The 22,471-nt window shown below is 45.9% G+C and overlaps 1 protein-coding gene across 4 annotated transcripts in view; it reads left to right on the top strand.

Moving 5' to 3' along the window:
• LOC115153489 (caskin-2) overlaps nt 1-19,943 on the top strand; it is a 94,749-nt gene extending 74,806 nt beyond the window's left edge. For 2 of the 4 annotated variants that reach the window (XM_029698976.1, XM_029698977.1), the window contains 14 exons: nt 2,184-2,292; nt 3,324-3,432; nt 3,798-3,892; nt 5,096-5,213; nt 8,010-8,141; nt 9,532-9,621; nt 9,989-10,143; nt 10,311-10,392; nt 14,586-14,671; nt 15,002-15,112; nt 15,280-15,381; nt 15,676-15,814; nt 16,074-18,504; nt 18,581-19,943. In XM_029698976.1, coding sequence (XP_029554836.1) covers nt 2,184-2,292; nt 3,324-3,432; nt 3,798-3,892; nt 5,096-5,213; nt 8,010-8,141; nt 9,532-9,621; nt 9,989-10,143; nt 10,311-10,392; nt 14,586-14,671; nt 15,002-15,112; nt 15,280-15,381; nt 15,676-15,814; nt 16,074-18,504; nt 18,581-18,677 — 3,856 coding nt within the window. In that variant the 3' untranslated portion in view covers nt 18,678-19,943. The remainder of the gene's footprint in view (nt 1-2,183; nt 2,293-3,323; nt 3,433-3,797; nt 3,893-5,095; nt 5,214-8,009; nt 8,142-9,531; nt 9,622-9,988; nt 10,144-10,310; nt 10,393-14,585; nt 14,672-15,001; nt 15,113-15,279; nt 15,382-15,675; nt 15,815-16,073; nt 18,505-18,580) is intronic. The other 2 variants (XM_029698979.1, XM_029698978.1) reach the window with 2 other exon arrangements.
• The last annotated feature ends 2,528 nt before the right edge of the window (nt 19,944-22,471 follow it).

The raw sequence follows: 22,471 nt of genomic DNA, 5'->3' as shown, positions 1-22,471 counted from the left end.
ACCCTCCTCTCCTCCCTCCTCCTCTACCCTCCTCTTCTCCTCTTTTCTCCTCTACCTTCTCCTCCTCTACCCTCCTCTTCTCCTCTTTTCTCCTCTACCTTCTCCTCCTCTACCCTCCTCTCCTCCTCCTCTACCCTCTCCTCCTCTACCCTCCTCTTCTCCTCTTTTCTCCTCTACCTTCTCCTCCTCTACCCTCCTCTTCTCCTCTACCCTCTCCTCCTCTACCCTCCTCTACCCTCCTCTCCCCTTCTCTCCTCTACCCTCCTCTCCTCCTCTACCCTCCTCTCCTCCTCTACCCTCTCCTCCTCTCCTCTACCCTCTCCTCCTGTACCCTCCTCTCCTCCTGTACTCTCCTCCTCTACCCTCTCCTCCTCCTCTACCCTCTCCTCCTCTACCCTCTCCTCCTCTCCTCTACCCTCTCCTCCTCTCCTCTACCCTCTCCTCCTCTACCCTCTCCTCCTCTCCTCTACCCTCTCCTCCTGTACTCTCCTCCTCTACCCTCCTCTTCTCCTGTACTCTCCTCCTCTACCCTCTCCTCCTCTACCCTCTCCTCCTCTCCTCTACCCTCTCCTCCTCTACCCTCCTCTCCTCCTCTACCCTCTCCTCCTCCTCTACCCTCCTCCTCCTCTACCCTCCTCTTCTCCTCTTTTCTCCTCTACCTTCTCCTCCTCTACCCTCCTCTCCTCCTCTATCCTCCTCTCATCTCCTCTACCCTCTCCTCCTCTACCCTCCTCATCTCCTCTACCCTCCTCTCATTTCCTCTACCCTCCTCATCTCCTCTACCCTCCTCCGTCTCCTCTAACCCTCCTCTCCTCTTCTATAACCCTCCCCTCCTCATCATCTCTCTAACCCTCTCCTACCTCTACCCTCCTCATCTCCTCTAACCCGCCTCCTCATTTCCTTCCTCTAACCCTCCTCATCTCCTCTAAACCCTCCTCATCTCCTCTACCGCCTCATCTCCTCTAACCCTCCGTCTCCTCCGCGAACCCTCCTCATCTCCTCTACCCTCCTCTCATTTCCTCTACCCTCTCCTCCTCTACCCTCCTCATCTCCTCTACCCTCCTCTCCTCCTCTACCCTCTCCTCCTCTCCTCTCCCCCTCCTCCTGTACCCTCCTCTCCTCCTGTACTCTCCTCCTCTACCCTCTCCTTCTCTACCCTCTCCTCTCCTCCTCTCCTCTACCCTCTCCTCCTCTACCCTCTCCTCCTCCTCTACCCTCTCCTCCTCCTCTACCCTCCTCTACCCTCCTCCTCTCCTCTACCATCTCCTCCTGTACCCTCCTCTCCTCCTGTAACCTCCTCTCCTCCTCTACCCTCCTCTCCCCTCATCTCCTCCTCTACCCTCCTCTCCTCCTCTACCCTCCTCTCCTCCTCTACCCTCCTCTCCTCCTCCTCTACCCTCTCCTCCTCTACCCTCCTCTTCTCCTCTTTTCTCCTCTACCTTCTCCTCCTCTACCCTCCTCTCCTCCTCCTCTACCCTCTCCTCCTCTACCCTCCTCTTCTCCTCTTTCTCCTCTACCTTCTCCTCCTCTACCCTCCTCTTCTCCTCTACCCTCCTCTTCTCCTCTTTTCTCCTCTACCCTCTCCTCTACCCTCCTCTCCTCCTCCTCTACCCTCTCCTCCTCTACCCTCCTCTTCTCCTCTTTTCTCCTCTACCTTCTCCTCCTCTACCCTCCTCTCCTCCTCTACCCTCCTCTTCTCCTCTTTTCTCCTCTACCCTCTCCTCCTCCTCTACCCTCTCCTCCTCTACCCTCCTCTTCTCCTCTTTTCTCCTCTACCCTCTCCTCCTCTCCTCTTTTCTCCTCTACCCTCTCCTCTTTTCTCCTCTACCCTCTCCTCCCCTCTCTTATTTTCTCCCAATGGTGTGGGAGTCTGTGGATCATCTCTTTGACATTCCCTCCCCATGCCAGGCATTCCCAGAGGAATGCCCAGATTCCCAGTCTGTGTCCCAAATTCTCCACATAGTGCAGAGCAATGGGCCCTGGTCAAAAGTAGTGCATTATGTAGAGAATAGGTTGCCATTTAGGACGTAACCCCAGATTTCCTCCACCACATCCACAACTGTCTGGATCTGATACCTTAAGCATTCCTACAGCTGGGCTTGTGTGTGTGTGTGTGTGTGTGTGTGTTGTTAGTAATGTATGTTGTGTGTAAAACCTCCTGTCTGTGTGTATTTCGTTGTCAGGTTGCTACTGAAGGCTGGTATAGACATCAACAGAGCCACTAAGGCTGGGACCTCTCTGCACGAGGCTGCCCTCTATGGCAAGACGGAAGTAGTGCACCTGCTGCTGGACGTAAGACTACCATCTGAATCTCCTTAATGCTGCATCCCAAATGGCACCCTATTCCTTATTTAGTGCACTACTTTCAACAGGCTCTGGACAAAAAATAAGTGCACTACTGTATATGGGGCGGCAGGTAGCCCAGTGTTGGACTAGCAACCGGAAGGTTGCAAGATCGAATCCCTGAGCTGACAAGGTAAAAATCTGTTGTTCTGCCCCTGAACAAGGCAGTTAACCCACTGTTCATTGGCAGTCATTGTAAATAAGAATTTGTTCTTAACTGACTTGCCTAGTAAAATAAAGGTAAAATATATATATAGGGAATAGGGTGCCATCCACTGAGGTATCTGCTGAAGAAGCATAAGACTGGATGCGGTTTCTGTCTTATCCAAACATGACACGGACAAAGGAGTTAAGGAATAATGTGAGCTATTTTCAGTCATAAAACTGAAGATTGTTTTTTTTAAATTTTAGTATTGATGATGGGTGTACTGTTGCTTCATGCGTTGTATGCGTGTGCTTACCGTTGCCAGACAGTAGTGCTTGTCAAGCGGGAGCAAAGGGCACTGTGTCCCGGTGTTGTTGCTGTGTAGTTGCTGTTCATGCCCTCCCCATTGACTAATAGACTGTATGTATGTATCAAGGTGACATCTAGATGGTTATCAATATTAGTTATTTCTTGTGTAGGCTGCTTTCCTATTTGAAATAAAATCATATGAGAGAAACAAATTGGCATGTTAGCTACTTCTGGCGACGTGACCGTGATACCCAGTAGGAAGGCAGGCACAACACCGGCGCATCGGTCGCCTCTATCCACTCATAGTGCAGCCCAATCAGCCACCATGGTCTTGAGTGGCAACAAATCTGCCCAATTAGCTGATTCGCTTTCCATACACCCACTCCTTTCGACACACCCACTCACCCATACTCCAGTCGCCATATTGGGCTGCAGCTACCCATCATTTTTAGGGAGTGTGTGCATGCTGTGTCTTGGAGACTAACTGTGTGTGTGTGTGTGTGTGTGTGTGTGCCCACCCATGCAGGCTGGTATTGATGTAAACCTATGTAACACGTACAACCAGACAGCTCTGGACAACGTTAACCAATTCACCACCTCATCAGCCAGCAAGGACATCAAGATACTATTACGAGGTGAGATATAGGCCTCCTCTCCTACATATTACTCTCTTGGATTTCTGGACCTACCACTCCACTGTATATTTCCCCAGGGTGGTGTATTGTTTCCTATGCATTCTCCAGTTCATGCTTTTAGATCTTATCCCCCTGGGAGTATTGCTTTGTTCTGATTTGGTCTATAATATGTCATTCCTCTCTCTCTGTCTTTCTGTCTCTCGCTGTCTCCGTCTCTCTCTCTCTGTCTCACTTTCTATCATCTCTCTCTCTCTCTCTCTCTATCATCTCTCTCTCTCTCTTTCTATCATCTCTCTCTCTCTCTCTCTCTTTCTATCATCTCTCTCTCTCTCTCTCTCTCTCTCTCTCTCTCTCTCTCTCTCTAGAAGCGTTAGGGTCTCTCCAGGTGAGAGCGGTGAAGGACTACTGGAACCTTCATGACCCTACAGCCCTCAACCTCCGAGCAGGAGACCTCATTATGGTACACTAGCGTGCATCTGTGTTCGTGCCTAAAAGTAAACAATCACATTTGTTCCTGCCCTGGAGGCTGAGCTGCTTTCAGGACTAGATTGAATGAGGAGAACTACTATATTGAGGTAGCTGCATTGTGAGGGGGAAATCTGTGTACTTGGGAGTTTGTTTCTAGAGGTTTGTGGTATTTTAGTGTCTGACGGTCATTTGGTGTGCCCTACTGTTAAGCGTGTAAGTCTGTACATTGTGGACGTTTTGTTTGTGGAGTGAGGTGTGGAGTTTTGTGGTAATTTGGTGTACTCTTAAGTTGTCAACGGTTTATCTGTAATTATGGTGTGAGGTATGCTGCTTTGTTGGCGGTATGTCTAGGGTTAATTGACTACACCGTGTAAGAAGTTAGAGTACAGTTGGAGGTTGTTCTGAGGTACCTAGCAGGCAAAGACACGCTCCTGTCAGTCTGTCATTAGTTAGTGCATTCCATAGCTTGAAACATCCCCATTTGCAAGCCATGTGTGTGTGTCATACCTTCAGTGTGCTAGCTACACTGTCTGATATTTGTTTTTGGCCCCTCTGGGCATTTGTTAAGACACGCTCAGAAATTGTGTGTGTTTATGTATGTGCTTGCTCAGAAAGTGTGTGTGTTTGTGTTAGCTCTTCCATTGTAGTGTTCAGTGTTCCCTGGGGCATGTCTTCCATAGATCCACTCAGCTGGCCTGGCACACATACACAGTGAGGATGCTGTGTACTGTACCCTGTCCTGTGCCAACCCTGTCTGCCCTAGCCCTCTCTAACCCTGTACACACACACAAAAGCTTGCACGCATGCACACACACCCTGCCCTCATTGGAATGTTAATTAGCCCATTTCCGTTACTCATACAGAGATAGATTAGGCGTAGAATACTAGATATTATGCATATGTTGGGTTTCATGTGTACAGCACAAGCAGAGTTGTATTCACTCAACAAACAGAAGAAAACGGACTGAAACGGGGAGGGACTACCTGAACTTGTCAATAAGAAACTCTTGTTATCGTTGTAAAACTGTTTGCCACTGTGTGAACTAATGACTACGACCTAGACTTCAATGTAACAGCTCTCACATCAGGTGGCACAACCATTCTGTGGGTAGAAGTTGACCAATAACCACTTATAATCAACACAGTCACACAAATAGCACAACTATAATGCTGAATGATGAATGGTTGATTTCAGGTGTTGGAGCAGCACATGGACGGGAGGTGGAAAGGTTATATCCATGACAACCAGAGAGGAACGGACCGGATTGGATACTTCCCTCCGTCTGTAGTGGAAGTCATCAGCAGGAGAGCAGGTATACACACTCACTCACATAAATCACACATGCCGAAGCGTACACACCAGACACTCACGTGCCTGCATGCAGCCACAAACACATACCTTCACATTTACAGTGGCAAGAAAAAGTATGTGAACCCTTTGGAAGTATCTGGATTTCTGCATAAATTGGTCATGAAATTTGATCTGATCTTCATCTAAGTCACAACAATAGACAAACAAAGTGTGCTTAAACTAAATTATTGTATTTTTCTTGACTATATTGAATACATCATTTAAACATTTATAGGTTGGAAAAAGTATGTGAACCCCTAGGCTAATCACTTCTCCAAAAGCTAATTGGAGTCAGGAGTCAGCTACCCTGGAGTCCAATCAATGAGACGAGATTGGAGATGTTGGTTAGAGCTGCCTTGCCCTATAAAAAAAAAAAACTCACAAAATTTGAGTTTGCTAATCACAAGAAGCATTGTCTGATGTGAACCATGCCTCGAACAAAAGAGATCTCAGAAGACCTAAGATTAAGAATTGTTGACTTGCATAAAGCTGGAAAGGGTTACAAAATCATCTCTAAAAGCCTTGATGTTCATCAGTCCACATTAAGACAAATTGTCTATAAATGGAGAAATTTCAGCACAGTTGCAACTCTCTCTAGGAGTGACCATCCTGCAAAGATGACTGCAAGAGCACAGCGCAGAATGCTCAGTGATGTTAAGAAGAATTCTATAGTGTCAGCTAAAAACTTACAGAAATCTCTGGAACACGCTAACATCTCTGTTGACGAGTCTACAATACGTAAAACACTAAACACAAATGGTGTTCATGGGAGGACACCACGGAAGAAGCCATACGGTCCAAAAAAAATCATTGTTGCACGTCTGAACTTTTCAAAAATGCACCTGGATGTTCCACAGCGCTACTGGCAGAATATTCTGTGGACAGATGAAACTACAGTTGAGTTGTTTGGAAGGAACACACAACACAATGTGTGGAGAAGAAAAATGCACAGCACACCAACATCAGAACCTCATCCCAACTGTAAAGTATGGTGGAGGGAGTGTCATGGTTTGTGGCTGCTTTGCTGCCTCAGGGCCTGGACAGCTTGCTATCATCAACAGGAAAAATGAATTCCCAAGTTTATCAAGACATTTTGCAGGAGAATGTTAGGCTATCTGTCCACCAATTGAAGCTCAACAGAAGTTGGGTGATGCAACAGGACAACAGCCCAAAACACAGAAGTAGATCAACAGAATGGATTCAACAGAAGAAAATATGCCTTCTGGAGTGGCCCAGTCAGAGTCCTGACCTCAACCCGATTGAGATGCTGTGACATGACCTCGAGATCAGTTCACACCAGACATCCCAAGAATATTGCTGAACTGAAACAGTTTTGTAAAGAGGAATGGTCCAGAATTCCTCCTGACCGTTGTGCAGTTCTGATCCACAACTACAGAAAACGTTTGGTTGAGGTTATTGCTGCCAAAGGAGGGTCAACCAGTTAAATCCAAGGGTTCACATACTTTTCCCACCCTGCACTGTGAATGTTTACACGGTGTGTTCAATAAAGACATGAAAACATATAATTGTTTGTGTGTTATTAGTTTAAGCAGACTGTGTTTGTCTATTGTTTTGACCTAGATGAAGATCAGATCAAATTTTATGACCAATTTATGCAAAAATCCAGGTATTTCCAAAGGGTTCACATACTTTTTCTTGTCACTGTAGCTTGGTTCAACAATAGAATACCACACCAACTATACAGCTGTAAATACACATCGGTATACCAAACAGCAGCCCTAACTGAGCTAGAGGTCCTGAAATAAACTCTCAAATAACATACACACACACACGGAGGCACACACACACGGAGGCAGACACACAAACTCACACATACCGTTTAATCAGATTAGCAGGGCCAGATTGGGAAGTGTCAGCTCAGTTCTAAACCCCTGAGACTGCGTTAGGAGTGTGAGTGCACAAGTTTGTGTGTGTGAAGGGAAATCCCAGTTGAAAGCTCAGTTGAGTCGTTGACAGGTCCTTGCTATGAGAGCAAACTTATCAGAGGCGAAGTCAGAAATGTGTGTGTGTTCGCCTTTGAGTGTGTGTGTGTGTGTGTGTGTGTGTGTACTGCGTGATATGTCAGCATCCCATTGCTTTCGTGGACACACACACTGAGAGCCTAGTAAGCCTCCCTCAGCATTAGTGCTGATATGAAAGCCCTCTCTATGGCTCTATGGGAATGAAAGCTCCTGCTGAACCACTTTGCTACCACCATTTTGTCACATTCATTCACTAGCTATTACATAAGGAGCTTGGAGATTCATACATATATTTAGCTGCCTTGGCGGTTTAATGAATCTGTAAGGATAGAACGCAGGATACATATCCTCGGTGTGTACTAGTTGCACACACACACACCTTCTCCATCATTTAATTTAGCCAGTGTTATTCAAAGTCAGGGTACCCCTAGTGGTATCCAAACTAGTGGTATCCTTAGTGAGGTCGCGGGGGAATTGCTGTGCGTTCGACAAAATTATTGTACGAGACAATATACAAACTTTTTTTTTTTTTAAGATAATTTGAAAAATACTATTTTATTGAGTATATGAACTTACTGTTTTATTTTCATGTTGATAAGAGAGATGAAAATGTAATGACTTGTAAAAATGTAAATGTGCTGATTTTAAGGTTGTCATTAGATTTGGGGTGTGTTGGGGTCACCAGAAATTCTGGTGAATAAAATGGCGTACCCACAGAAACAATTTGAAAACCACCGCTTTAAGCTCTGTGGTTGTGTTTTGCTTCTGGTCTGCAGGGGGTACTCTCTCACGTCAGGTCTCGTTGCCAAGCCAACGGCAGCAGCACTTCCTGTCCAGAGCTCCTCCCACCAGTATTGGCTCCACCCCCCAGACTGATGACTCCTACACCTTGTACTACGACCACACAGGTACACACAAGCATGCACACACCCACACGCCAGTGTTAATTCCATCAACAATAACTATGACAAAAAAATGCTTTTCAACTACCAATATTTCCTGACTAAAACTATGACGATTATGAGAAGAGATGCCCTGGAAAAACCACTAACTATTACAAATTACTTTTCATTTTAGTCAGCGAAAATATGACGAGACAATAATTACACGTGAGACTAATGGGCATTTAATTTGACATGAATATCTTTTTCATCTGTTTTACCCAATCATTGAATGCAATCCTCTGATTGGCAGAATTGACATCTGATTTGATTGAGCTGATCTGCACGGCTCTCCCACACAGCTCCCAGGCGTTCTCTTTAGTCAACCCTAAATCTCTTGAGCTGATGCAAAACCAGGACACTTGACTTGTAACTAACCTCAACTAGAAACAATCATGTTTACTCTCTATCTTACTTTCATGTAGGCTATTTTTGCTTTGATCACTTCAGAAGCTCTACTTTCCTACGGGCACTGTTATTCATTCAGATGCGGTTTCTCGTCGTCCACAAACGCGAGTTGCGGTTGCTTTTTTCCTATGGGAAAAACAAATGCTATTTGTTGGATATTAGGAGTACAGTAATACTTCTGGCATTTCTTGAAAGATCAAATTATCCCCTTTTCAAGGAAACCAATGTTATTTACCCCCATGACAGTTATGGGGGGAAAATCTGAGCTGTAAACTGTTTAACCTGTAGCCAAGGCTTTAAAGTATATGGTTAATTATGGCTGGCATTGGTTACAATCTGCCACAATATCAATGTTGCCAGCTAAGGTATACAAGGGGATAGTAGGCCTAGTTGGACAAGGCTATCTGAATGAGCACATGATGGAAGTTAGACGTAACCTAAATATTAATTATTTAATAGAAAATAAATCACTGACCATGAATTTACTAAAATGGCTGTGACTAAGGGAGTGGAAACTATTATGTGCATGTTTGAAGTTAAGTTAGAGGTTTGTGTGAAATCTACAATGCCTAAAATAGGACAGAAATTACTGACTAAAACTAGACTAAAATTGTCCAGAGTTTTAGTCGACTGATAACTAAAACTAAGAAGGGTGAAATGGGACTAAGACTAAAAGGTATTTTAATCATAAAGACTAAATCTAAAATAGGTGACAGTTATTTACAGATGTTCTCGATCTCTACTACTTCTCTCCATCCACTAAGTCAATTCTGTGGAAACAAAGTGGCCTATTGTTTCCATTGGGGCCCTGACAACCCCCCAATACCCCCACCCCCTACTCCATACCCGCTGAGAGACACCCTGGAGCCTCTGACCTCGCTCTCCCCCATGGCCCCCACTCCCCAGCACACCTCCACCAGCCCTGGCTTACAGTATGTGTTTTTGTTAGGTACCTGTACACCTGGCAGTCTCCTTTCAGCCCCAGCTAGTCCAGCTAGCCCCAGTGAGGACATATGGGTCCTCAGGAACTCTCACACTGGTAAGAGTGTGTGTACCCAGCTACCCAATTACCCAGACTACCCCGTGCCCCTCTGTTTACCCACTCTGCTAGATGTACCACCCTCTCCCCCTCAAAGTCCAAATTAATGCCTCCATCCCCACCTAAAGACCCGTGCTGCTGACCTGTTCCCCTCCAAGTGTCCTGTCCAAGTGTCCAGTCCAAGTGTCCATTCCCAGCTGATTCCCTGATCTTGACCCAATCTTGTACTGTACACTTCTCCACTGATCCTCTCTTTCTGTCTTCCTTTCGCTCCCTCCCTGACGAGGGGTGACAGTGCCCATGGAAGCAAACTTTGACACAATGTTATACTCCCTCCCTCTCTCTCTCTCTCTCATTCTCCCTCTAGCAGGAGACAGGAACAGTGTTGGCAGTGCAGGCAGCAGTGCAGGTAGTGTGGGCAGCAGTCGTAGTGCTGGCAGCGGGCAAAGCTCCGAGAACAGCTTTGGACAGAACGGGTCACACACTCGCCAAACCACACCATTGGGTTCCTACATGGCCAAGGTGAGCACAGTGAGCTGGCAATTATTTGTGAAATGTTATAGATATCACTAGCTGAACTAAAGGTTACACTTGGTTGCAGGAAAAAAAATATAGAAAGTATATTCACCTTATTAACAGTCATATGGACCACAAATAGCTGAACAAGGTCTTCCTCTTTCTGTGTGTAGCTGGCTCCCTCTGCTGGTGAATCAGAACAGCAGTTTCGCTCAGTAGGACCAGTCCACAGCAAACAACCTGATGGATCTACAGGTTAGTTACACTACTGTGCACCAGGGTTAGGGTCAATTCCATTTCAATTCCGGAAGTACACTGAAATTCCAATTCTCTTGAATACTTTTCAATTAGCAACATTTGGAATTAGAATTGGAATTTGATTTACTTTCTGAATTGAAGTGGAATTGACCACAACCCTACTTTACACTACTTACCCTTCTGCTCTACCCTCCTCATCTCTTCCCTTTCCCTTCAACTCGTTCTCTATTTATACTCAGCATTTGCCCATGCCAACCCCACAGACATTCTGTCTGTCATTTTCAGTAGATGCAGTATATTCTGTATGCCTTTTTCTCTGTTAAACTAGCTGTATTCAGTCTACGAGGTCAGACGATCCACCTTCTAGCCCAGGCCAGGCATATAGTAGCTAGCTACAGCCACAGGGCAGTGGGGAAATGAGAAAGAAATACAGTGCTTACCCCTCTACATCAACAATTCATAAACCAGCTTTCCACACAGCCGATAAACACAGAAACTTACCTCTCCACAAACCAATATAGACAACGGATCTCCTCACTATAAACCAATAAAATACATGAGGAGATTTCAGCTCCAGCTCACCTCACTGCAAAACATAAAAGACAGAGGTTGAGTCCCAAATGGCATGCCCATAGGTCTCTGGTCAAAAGTAGTGCACTATATAGGGAATAGGTTACCAATTGGGACACGGACAGAAGCTCAGCTCTCTACAGAAGCAATAAAAAGAGACACAGTGAGTCTTTGGTCTCATCTGTGGGTTCGGGATAGGACAAGAGGAAAGAGAGATACAGGTATTCTGTCAGCTTACGGTGTTCTGCTGAGTAAGGCCTGAACAAACCTCTATCAGATGCTCCTGACCTGGAAGGGAGGAGGAAGGGATGGGAGAGAGACCACAACAGAAAGACTTCAACAGGACAGAGAGTGAGTGGTTAAGAGAGAAAGGGGAGGAGACAGACAAAGACAGTGAGAGAGAATAACAAAACATAGTCTGTGTGTGAGAGAGAGCGAGAGAGTCAGAGTAGAGGGAGACATTGGAGATGGGTTGAAAGAGAATAACAGAAGCCAGATGAGAGAGAGAGATGTTTATGACTCAGTTTCACAGAGGCAGAGAGATGAGGTGCAAAAAGACAGGAGCTCCACCACTTTCCTTATTCCAGAGGGGTAAGACTTAGTTCTCCAGGCTATTCCTTGTTATTCTGTAATCTCTTCAGCTATTAATTACTCTTATTTTAGTGTGATTAGAATTTTACTGGAGACGTTTACCATTGTGTGTTGTTTGACCTAAACAACCTGGAGAAACAGGAAAAAACAACCTCAAATGTAGTCTGTCAGAGAGCCAGGGTGAAAAGGTTTAATCTCTATTTTCAGTCTAAATGTAGCAAGTTAGAAGATAAGGTTATTTTGGCAGGTTGACGTTTATTGGGATGAGTCTTGTCCTGGAGGCAGAACTGAGCGATATCCGCTAGATGGGCCAGCTTTTAAAGTAAAAATGGGCTATATTGTAAAAATGTATGAAAACAAAAATCGCTTTTTGGTCTTGATTTAAGGTTAGGGTTAGCAGTGTGGTTAGGGTTAGTTTTCAAATTAGATTTTGTGGCTGTGCCAGCTCGTGACAACTCTGCAGAGCTGCCTCCAAAAGATTAAATGACGAAAAACGCTAACCTTCATTATTGTAGCTAAATACATGAGGTCCATACTTGCGAACATTATTCAAAGTTTGAGATGCTCATTTAGCCCTACGCTGTAACAAATTCCTCATCAGCCTATCAAAGATCTTAGACTTTATATCCACCAACCAATGGCATTTCTTAATAGGTCAATTTGGTCCAGAGGGATATTTTTAAACCTCCACATTCAAGGTTTACTTGGTCTATAAAGTTTAGTCCCAATATTGCCAGATGCATCCTTGACTAGGCTACTAGCGTTAGACACAATTCGAAAGGCATGTTCTCGCATATATGACAAAAGTCGCACCTTTTTGCATAACACACATCCATGTGCTTTTACTGGAAAAACATAAAGGAGATCTACACAATATCTGCCATGTACCACTAATACCATCGCTACTGGATGGCGTATGCCGCTAAGGTGATTGACTGTATCGGCCTTGGTAGAATACAAATTTATCATGAAGTTATTGCGAGACATGTATTCAGCTTTGATCTAAACTTTATTAAAGACCAGCATTCTGAGAAGTGACAGAGTATCGCTCTGGTGCTCTCCGGCAGTTCTACCGTTACACCTCTGTAGGTATCGGTCTACAAGAGGGAAGCTCCTCATTAAATATAATTATATACAAGGTTTTGGCTGAACTTTCATTTTTCAACAAACTATGAAAATAAATGTAATTCTACATTTCAAAGGATAAAGCTATATCTCACCGGGGATTCAAACTTACGGCAAAAAAAGACCATGCGCCAGGCTCGCTACACTGTGAGTTATTGGTCCAGTAGAAATGTGTGCGTCGGTGCCATTTTGACAAGTCTTCTGTCGTGTCCATCTACGTCAACATTTGTAATTGGCTGATGCAGAATTTGTTACCTGACATAATCACTGCCACCTGGTCAGGTTAGCATCATGCTAACTGTGACAGGTTATGTAACGGGAACAGCTATGTAGCGTTTTATCACGTGCAACTAGGTCGACGATTTGAATTGTTAGATGCGCATTTTAAATGGAGAAAAAGTTGAATCTTAACCTTTTTTCTAATGTTCTTAAGTATGGACCCATAGAGTTTTGTTTACTAAAGTGTGTTTTGTTTGTTTACTTCTTCATCTGAGCATTTTTTTCTGCTGTTCTGCGGTGAATATGTATTTACTCCGGGTTTTTGTAGAGAGACAGTGCTGGATAATTAGGATACAGTGTTGTTGTGCCATTGAGCCCCAGAGCCCCATAATGCATTGCTCTTTACAGTACTGTAATATATCATTCCAGTAGCTAACTGTGTAACATTGATGTAAGTTTACAGCAACATTTTTAATGTGGGTATGGTCATGTCTATGTGTAGGACTGGCACAGACCATGTCCTATTCAGTCAGTTCTGCACTGTAGTGCCTTTCATTCAAGCATCATGTTCTGTTTTCAGAACCGGTAGATGTGATACATGAGGAGTGTGTGCTGTTCAGGCAGCATTCTTATAAACAGATAAAGGTGTGATTGCTGTGTTCCACTTCACTGCTACACTACTCAGCTTAGGCCTAGCTTCCAGATACAGTGTATACCTATGGCATTGATATGTCCATACAAGCTGTGTGTGCTGAATGTATGCCCTGTACTCTAGCTCTCCCTGTTTCCAGCTTTTTCTGTCTCTCTCGCTCTCTCACTGTTGCGCTCTCTCTGTGTCTCTGTTTTTGTCAGCCTTGTGAGTAGAAGCATGAGTGTGTTTTGGATGTAGGGGTTGATGGTTGATGAGGTGCGTACAGACACATGGGCCTCTATACCCTCTGGGCCAAATACCTCTCTCTCAGGTGCTTTCTTCACCTCTGGAGGGAGAAGGGGGGATGGGGCCCTGACATGTTTGGAATGAAGGAGAGAGGGGAGGGAGGGAGGAGAGAGGTTGGGATCAAACCATTGCCCCAGGTGAAAGAGGGAGAGACAGAGAGGAATGGTGAAGATGCATTCTTCAGTGAGCTGCTGTAATCTGTTGACTGACCCTACAGATCTACAAGATAATACAGCTTTACCTCAGTCCTTCATTCAGCTTGCTGTTACACTAGGCTGTTAGTGATACATCGCTGAGTATACAAAATATTAAGAACACCTGCTTTTTCCTTGACATAGACTGACCAGGTGAAAGCTATGATTCCTTATTGATGTCACTTGTTAAATCCACTTCAATCAGTGCAGATGAAAGCGAGGAGGCAGTTTAAAGAAGGATTTTTAAGCCTTGAGACAATTGAGACATGGATTGTGTATGTGTGCCATTCAGACAACTTAAGGCTGTTCTGGGGGCAAAAGGGGGTGTAACTCAATATTAGGAAGGTGTTCCTAATGTTTGGTGTACTCAATGTATATGCCATTTTAGCAGACACTTTTATCCAAAGGGACAAAGTAATGCATGCATACATTTTTTACATATGGGTGGTCCCAGGTATCAAACCCACTATCCAGGCGTTGCTATGCTCTACCAACTGATCTGTGGCCTCTGTGCATTGATTTTGGTGATTTTTGAATCTCTCTCTCTTTCCCAGGTGGTCTGCGTCATCAGGTCAGCGGTGGAACTCGGTCGGGGGAGCAGGGTGGCTTCATGCGTCCAGATCAGCTCCTGGAGGGCAGGGTGAGTTGAATATGGGGTGTGTGTGTGTGTGTGTGTGTGTGTGTGTGTGTGTGTGTGTGTGTGTGTGTGTGTGTGTGTGTGTGTGTGTGTGTGTGTGTGTGTGTGTGTCCGTTCGTCCATGTGTGCGTGTGTCACAGGAGGCTGCTGAGGGGAGTGGTAATGGAATGGTATCAAACACATGGAAACCATTTGATTTGATTTGAGTGCAATTACCATTCCATTTATTCCGTTCCAGCCAATACGAAGAGCCCGTCCTCCCCAATTAAGGTGCCACCAACCTCATGTGGTTTGGTTGTGCATGTGTGATAACCTTCTGTTCTCTGTCTATAGGACTCTGAGGCCATCTACCAATGGTTGTGTGAGTTCCAGCTGGAGAGCTACACTGCTAACTTCCTTACAACAGGATACGATGTGCCTACTATCAGTAGGATGACCCCAGAGGTCAGACACTGGCTTGTATTACCCCATTCACACATTTATTGATTAATAACACATTTACCTCTTTTTAGGTCAACAAAATTAACGAGCATGGATGAATGTGTTCTGTAGTCATTTTATCATTGACAGCCTAGTCGTGGTGCTTTCTAACCTGGTGTGTGTCTCTCCAGGACCTGACAGCTATCGGTGTGACCAAGCCAGGCCACCGTAAGAAGATCTCCATGGAGATAGGCAACCTAAACATCCCAGAATGGCTACCTGACTACATCCCTGTAAGAGACTTTCACATGACCTTTGCACTCTGTACACAGTTATGGCTGATAACAACAGGCCTTTGATAGACTGCACATCTCCCTATGTCATTAATAATAATTAGTTATTTGTGTTTCATGTACAGCTTTACAATCAGCAGTAACTGTGTTTTGTCGTACAACCATTGGACAAGAAGCACACCCTCTGTCCCTCTGTCTCTCTCTGTCCCTCTTGTCTTTCTCTCTCTGTCTCACTCTATTGAATAAATGCTGTTTCTTTGTTTCCCTCTCCATCTCTCTCATTCTCTCTGTCAGTCTGAGCTATCAGAGTGGTTGAGTGCGATTGGTCTCCCTCAGTACCAGAAAAGACTGTGTGAGAACGGTTATGACACCATCAGCATTGTCAAGGATATCACATGGGAAGAGTTATCGGAGATAGGAATCACTAAACTGGGTAAGGGATTTTCACACGCACGGGGACACACACTGCAGATGTACAGATGCACTGACACAAAGCAAGGTCATCTGTCTGTCAGCAGTGTGTGTGTGTGTGTGTGTGTGAGAGCTCTTGGACACATTCCCCCTCACCAATATAACAGCCTTGGTGTCGACAACCAATGATCAACCCTTTTAACCACTTTTTATCATCATTATTTTTCATAGTTCTTTTTCTACAATTTGTGTTGAATTTATTTTGTCTCTCTCTCTCTCAGGTCATCAGAAGAAGCTGATGTTAGCCGTGAAGCGTTTATGCGACCTGCATCGTTCTCGTCACCATGCCAATGGCTCCGGCACGCTACGCTGTAGTAAACCCCTCGCGGCTCTGGAGCTGGTGGCTATCGAGCCCCCCGAGCCCCCTGCCGACTGCTGCCCCCCATCCCCCCACACTCCCAGGACACCCCTCCTTTCCTTTCAGGACAGCGAGCTGAGCACAGAGCTACAAAACGCCATGATGGGCAGGGGAGGAGGGGTGGGGATAGGGGGGTTTGGGATGGGTGTGAGAGGTGTGGTGAGGGGTGTGGTGTCGCCGATGTCGCTCAGCCAGGAGAGCATTGGAACGCGCTCACGCGGATCTGGGAATTCTGGGAATTTTTCAGGATATTCCCAAGAGCTTCACCAACAGACTCTGGCATCGGCTGGAGCGTACAGTCGCTCGGACGAGAGCCTGGGGGGAGTGGGAGGAAGATGGGCGAGACAGGGGGGAGGAGGGAGTCCAGAGAGAGACATGCAGAGACCCACAGAGTTGTGGTCAGACCAGCTGCGCCAGCCCCCCACTAAACTACCCATCACCCCTATCACCCCTCCTCTCACCCCCAGCAAGATGCCCCGCTTCGCCTACCCAGCCATGCCCAGTAAACCCAAACCCTGCCAGTCCCCTACCCACCCCCACCGCCCCTCCTTCTCTCCCCAGGCCTCCCCCACACAGAGGACCTTCAGTTACCTCCACACCCAGGGAGGAGGTACCGATCTGGGCCAGCGTGGTCTATCCAAGCCCCATGCTGGAGCTGTCCCCCTCCCAGGACTAGGCCTCAACACAGAGGCGCTTAAGGGCCCTAAGAAACGCACCCAGAGTCTGACCCACTATTCCCTGTCAGATGGAGAACCGGAAGACGATGAGTTATCGGCGCAGGAATCCATTCCCCCGGTGACCATGCCCTCGTACGCCACACTAGGACGCAAACCAGGCCGCGGCCAATCCTCCGCCGTCCAACGCCACATCAGCCGGAGCCACACATTCGCTGTGCGCTCTCGCCGCAAAGGCCCGCCCCCACCGCCACCTAAGAGGTTGAGCTCGGTGAGTGGCAGCCAGGCCAACGAATCAGGAGGAGCGGCAGTAGTGTCAGTGGAGGTGCCAGGGGTGGAGACTGAGAGTGCAGGCAGTGTGAGGAGCATCGCAGCCAGGCTACAGGGGTCCGGGCCCAGGGGCAGTCCCTCTAAGGGGGTAGAGTTACCCTCCCCACGCACCCCCACCCTCGCCTCCCACAAACCTGTACCCGCTCTGGAAGGCCTGAGGAGGATGGGGAGCGAGCGGAGGGATAGAGATGGAGGGATAGAGAGAATCCCAGAAGAGGAGGGGGAGAGAGGGAGGAAGAGTGGTTCAGTATTGGAAAGCTCTACATCGCTTCAGAGGAGCTCCAGTGAGAACCTCCCCTTCGCGGAGGAGGGCAACCTCACCATCAAACAGCGGCCCAGGTTGGGAGCAGGTTGCCGGGCAGAGCCTGAAATCCAACCCCAGGCTTCTCTAGAAGACCCAAAGATGCAGCCCCCAAAGTCCCTGGAGGTCCCAGAGTTCAACCTCAAAGAGTCGGACACGGTCAAACGGCGGCGTCAGCCCAAAGACCGGGACACACACACACTGGACGAGATCTTTACCCCCAGCGAAGATGACGCACACACACAGCCGCACACACACAGCCGGTCCAACGGCTTCCACACACACACAAACAGAGACATACAGAGTGAGGAGGAAGCAGGTGTGAGGTCAGAGCGCAGTTTACAGAGAGTAGGATCGACAGGGAAAAGCCAGAAACCACCTATGTCCTCCAAACCAACCAGCCCTCCCCTCAAACCAGGCAGTCAACAGAAGACAGCAACAACGTCCAAATTAGGCAGCACACACAACCATATAACCACTCCTATACCAGCCAATCAACAAATACACACAACTTCATCAAGACCAGCCAGTCAACAGACACGGGCAACTATCCATATACCAGCCAGCCCACAAAATACACGCACAACCAACTCTATACCAATCAATCCACAGAAACTAGTAACAGCAACCAAACCAGCCAGTCCACAGAAAACAATAACATCCAAGCCAGTAAATCACCAGATGCCTGCTACTGTCTCTAGACTTCCCCAGCGCAGCACATCCATAACGTCAGCCCCTACAGCCCGTTCCCCTGGTGTGACTCTCAATGTGGTCCAGAGTGTGGTTTTCACTTCCCCATCCCAGGCAGCCCCCGTTTCATCCTACCGCACCTCAGGGCCTCCAGGCCAGGTAGGGCGAGCAGTAAAGGCCCAGACTGGTAAGGCCTGCTCGGAGGTACTGGTTCAGAGGAGGCTGGATGAGACCAGCACGTCACTCGAGGAAGCGCTGAAAGATGTAGAGAGGAAACTGGCTCAGGACTACACTGACGGGTAAGACACACACACATGCGGCAGACACATATACACACACACTCACTGTGTTAACACTCTCCTCTCTCTATTCCAGTGGCAGCGGCACAGTGAAAGCAGCAGGGAATATTCTGGATGACATCGGCAACATGTTTGGTGACCTCGCTGACCAGCTGGATGCCATGTTGGATTAAATCCTCTTCATTTCACTCAATGCAAACTGAATAGGATCAGCTGGGTTCAATGGATTGGGTTGCCTAGATACATAGGTTATGACCCAAATGGCACCCTATTCACTATATAGTGCACTACTTTGGACCAGAGCCCTATGTGCCCTGGTCAAAAATATTGCACTATGTAGGGAATTAGGGAGCCATGCAGAACGGTGCCCTAAACTTACTTAGACTGATCTGCATGTTTCCAACATCCACTCTCATAGGGTGGATGACAGAAAGTATGAGGGAGGTGATCAAAGAGGGGAAAGGAAGGGTGAGGGAATGTGAAAGGGTGAGAGAAGGGAGCCGTAGGGTTGAGAGCGTGGAGGCACAATGTGGAGAGCAGATATCTTACACAAACACTTTGTCATCAGAATTTTTAACGCAAGCGCTTACTGAGGGATACACCTTACTGAGGGATACACCTGTAAGTTGTGTTGTTGGAATAGCATCAGTGAGAGGCACACACACCAGGACTTCTAAACTGAAGCACCTAACCCTGGATCAATGGTTTTGCTAGGCAGACAGCACAATAACACAGAAAAGTGTACTGTGATTTATGACATCGAGCACAGGTTTGACAGAGCATGCGTGGCTTTGCTACAGCTTTGCGCTGAGCCAACCAGATTTTGCCACAATGGGAATAAGGGTCCATTTTTAACATGTATGTATTGTAAGTTGTATTATATTCTCGTCTTAAACTTTACCCAATGTTACGTTAAAAAAGTGTCAATATTTTTAGCATGAGATAAATCTTTAACGTTCCTGAAAACTGAGAATTTAGTTTACTTTGCATTTGTTTTAACAAAGGGAGCACCTATCTACTTCAATGTTAAGTGTAACTATGGCATTTCAAAGTACTTTAATTTGTTTCATCTTATGTTATTTAACATGTAATATACTATAGTTTGGTTGATTATTGTTTGAGTTGGGTAAGTATCTATAAGATGACAAATTGTCTGAATTAAATTCCATGCTTATGTATTTTTTATGGTTTACCAAAGTGGAAATCCAGTGTTAGCTCTCCAAAGGCTTCAAAACAACATTGGGGCGGGGGGGCAGTGATACCTTGTAAAGCACTGCTGTCAAAATGAAAGCACAAGTCTTCAGGTCCAGCTCAGCTGTGTAGTAAAGGTGTTGCAGTGATCGAAGTTTTGGTCGCATACACAGCTTAGCGGATGCAGCGAAATACTTATGTTTCTAGCACCTAACAATGCAGACAAATGTTAGACAATTAAAATGTAAGAAGGGGAAAAAGAAAATCAAGAATGGCGGGATGAATCTGATTAACAACCCAAATAGCAGTAATCAACTGTACAGGTGTTTCTACTACTGACATGTACAGTGGCAAGAAAAAGTATGTGAACCCTTTGGAAATATCTGGATTTCTGCATAATATGGTCATGAAATTTGATCTTCATCTAGGTCACAACAATAGACAAACAGTCTGCTTAAACTAATAACACAAACAATACTTTTTCATGTCTTTATTGAACACACCGTGTAAACATTCACAGTGCAGGGTGGGAAAAGTATGTGAACCCTTGGATTTAACTGGTTGACCCTCCTTTGGCAGCAATAACCTCAACCAAATGTTTTCTGTAGTTGGGGATCAGACCTGCACAACGGTCAGGAGGAATTCTGGACCATTCCTCTTTACAAAACTGTTTCAGTTCAGCAATATTCTTTGGATGTCTGGTGTGAACCGCTTTCTTGAGGTCATGCCACAGCATCTCAATCGGGTTGAGGTCAGGACTCTGACTGGGCCACTCCAGAAGGTGTATTTTCTTCTGTTGTTGAGCTACTTCTGTGTTTTGGGTTGTTGTCCTGTTGCATCACCCAACTTCTGTTGAGCTTCAATTGGTGGACAGATAGCCTTACATTCTCCTGCAAAATGTCTTGATAAACTTGGGAATTCATTTTTCTGCCGATGATAGCAAGCTGTCCAGGCCCTGAGGCAGCAAAACAGCCAAAACCATGACACTCCCTCCTCCATACTTTACAGTTGGGATGAGGTTTTGATGTTGGTGTGCTGTGCCTTTTTCTCGACACATTGTGTTGTGTGTTCCTTCCAAACAACTCAACTGTAGTTTCATCTGTCCACAGAATATTTTGCCAGTAGCGCTGTGGAACATCCAGGTGCTCTTTTGAAAACTAAAGACGTGCAACAATGATTTTTTTGGACCGCATGGCTTCTTCCGTGGCGTCCTCCCATGAACACCATTTGTGTTTAGCGTTTTACGTATTGTAGACTCGTCAACAGAGATGTTAGCATGTTCCAGAGATTTCTGTAAGTTTTTAGCTGACACTCTAGGATTCTTCTTAACCTCATTGAGCATTCTGCGCTGTGCTCTTGCAGTCATCTTTACAGGCAGCCACTCCTAGGGAGAGTAGCAACAGTGCTGAACTTTCTCCATTTATAGACAATTTGTCTTACCGGGAACTGGTGAACATCAAGGCTTTTAGAGATCATTTTGTAACCCTTTCCAGCTTTATGCAAGTCAAAAGTTTTCATCTTAGGTCTTCTGAGATCTCTTTTGTTCGAGGCATGGTTCACATCAGACAATGCTTCTTGTGAATAGCAAACTCAAAGTGTGAGTGTTTTTTATAGGGCAAGGCAGCTCTAACCAACATCTCCAATCTCGTCTCATTGATTGGACTCCAGGTTAGCTGACTACTGACTCCAATTAGCTTTTGGAGAAGTAATTAGCCTAGGGGTTCACATACTTTTTCCAACCTACGCAGTGAATGTTTAAATGATGTATTCAATATAGACAAGAAAAATACGATAATTTGTGTTATTAGCACACTGTATTTTCTATTTTTGTGACTTAGATGAAGATCAGATCAAATTTGATGACCAATTTATGCAGAAATCCCAGTAATTCCGAAAGGTTCACATACTTTTTCTTGCCACTGTATAGGCTGTGAGGTGGGTAGTATACACACCGCGTGAAGTTGGTGTGGGGACCGGATCGTGGTAATAGTTGAAGCAGAATCAGTGGAATGGTATCAAATACAGCAAAAGCTCCATTCCAGCCATTATTAGGAGCCGTCCTCCCCTCAGCAGCCTCCACTGACACACCTTAACATTATAACAGGCTTGGATGGCTCTCGCAGGGGTGGGCAATTCCAGTCCTCAAGGGCCTGAGTGGTGTCACAGTTTTGCTCCAGCTCCAGCTAACACACCTGACTCCAATAATCACCTAATCATGATCATCAGTTTGGAATGAAATTTGATTAATCAGCTGTGAGATGGAGAAATTGTGTGACGCCAATCAGGCCCTCGAGGACTGGAGTTGCCCACCCCTGCACGGAAGTGTACTGCATATCCTCACAGTACTGTACATTGAACTGGACTGTAGTAATGTAACCTACAGTAAACCCTGACCTAGTTAAAACAGCAATCAGCAGTTGAAACAATAACAAAGCGCCCCTGTTTTGGTAAAAAGATGAGGGATGGGGCTTGATAAATCTAACCACTCAAATGTATAGACAGAGCTATGGATGGCAAGCACTGACCATCCATTATATCAACATTATACACTGAGTATACACAACATTAAGAACACCTGCTCTTTCCTTGACATAGACTAATCAGGTGAAAGCTATGATCTCTTTATCGATGTCACTTGTTAAATCCACTTCAAGCAGTGTAGATGAATGGGAGGGGACACGTTAAAGAAGGAAAATTGAGACATGGATTGTGTATGTGTGCCGTTGATTGAAGTGTCTTTCAACAGGGTATGGTAGTAGGTGCCAGGTGCACCGGT

The sequence above is a fragment of the Salmo trutta genome, chromosome 18 (genome assembly GCF_901001165.1).
Source record: "Salmo trutta chromosome 18, fSalTru1.1, whole genome shotgun sequence".
In the NCBI taxonomy this organism is placed as follows: domain Eukaryota; kingdom Metazoa; phylum Chordata; class Actinopteri; order Salmoniformes; family Salmonidae; genus Salmo; species Salmo trutta.
The sequence above is the reverse complement of the archived record's forward strand: the minus strand, read 5'-3'. Positions and strand labels throughout refer to the sequence as shown.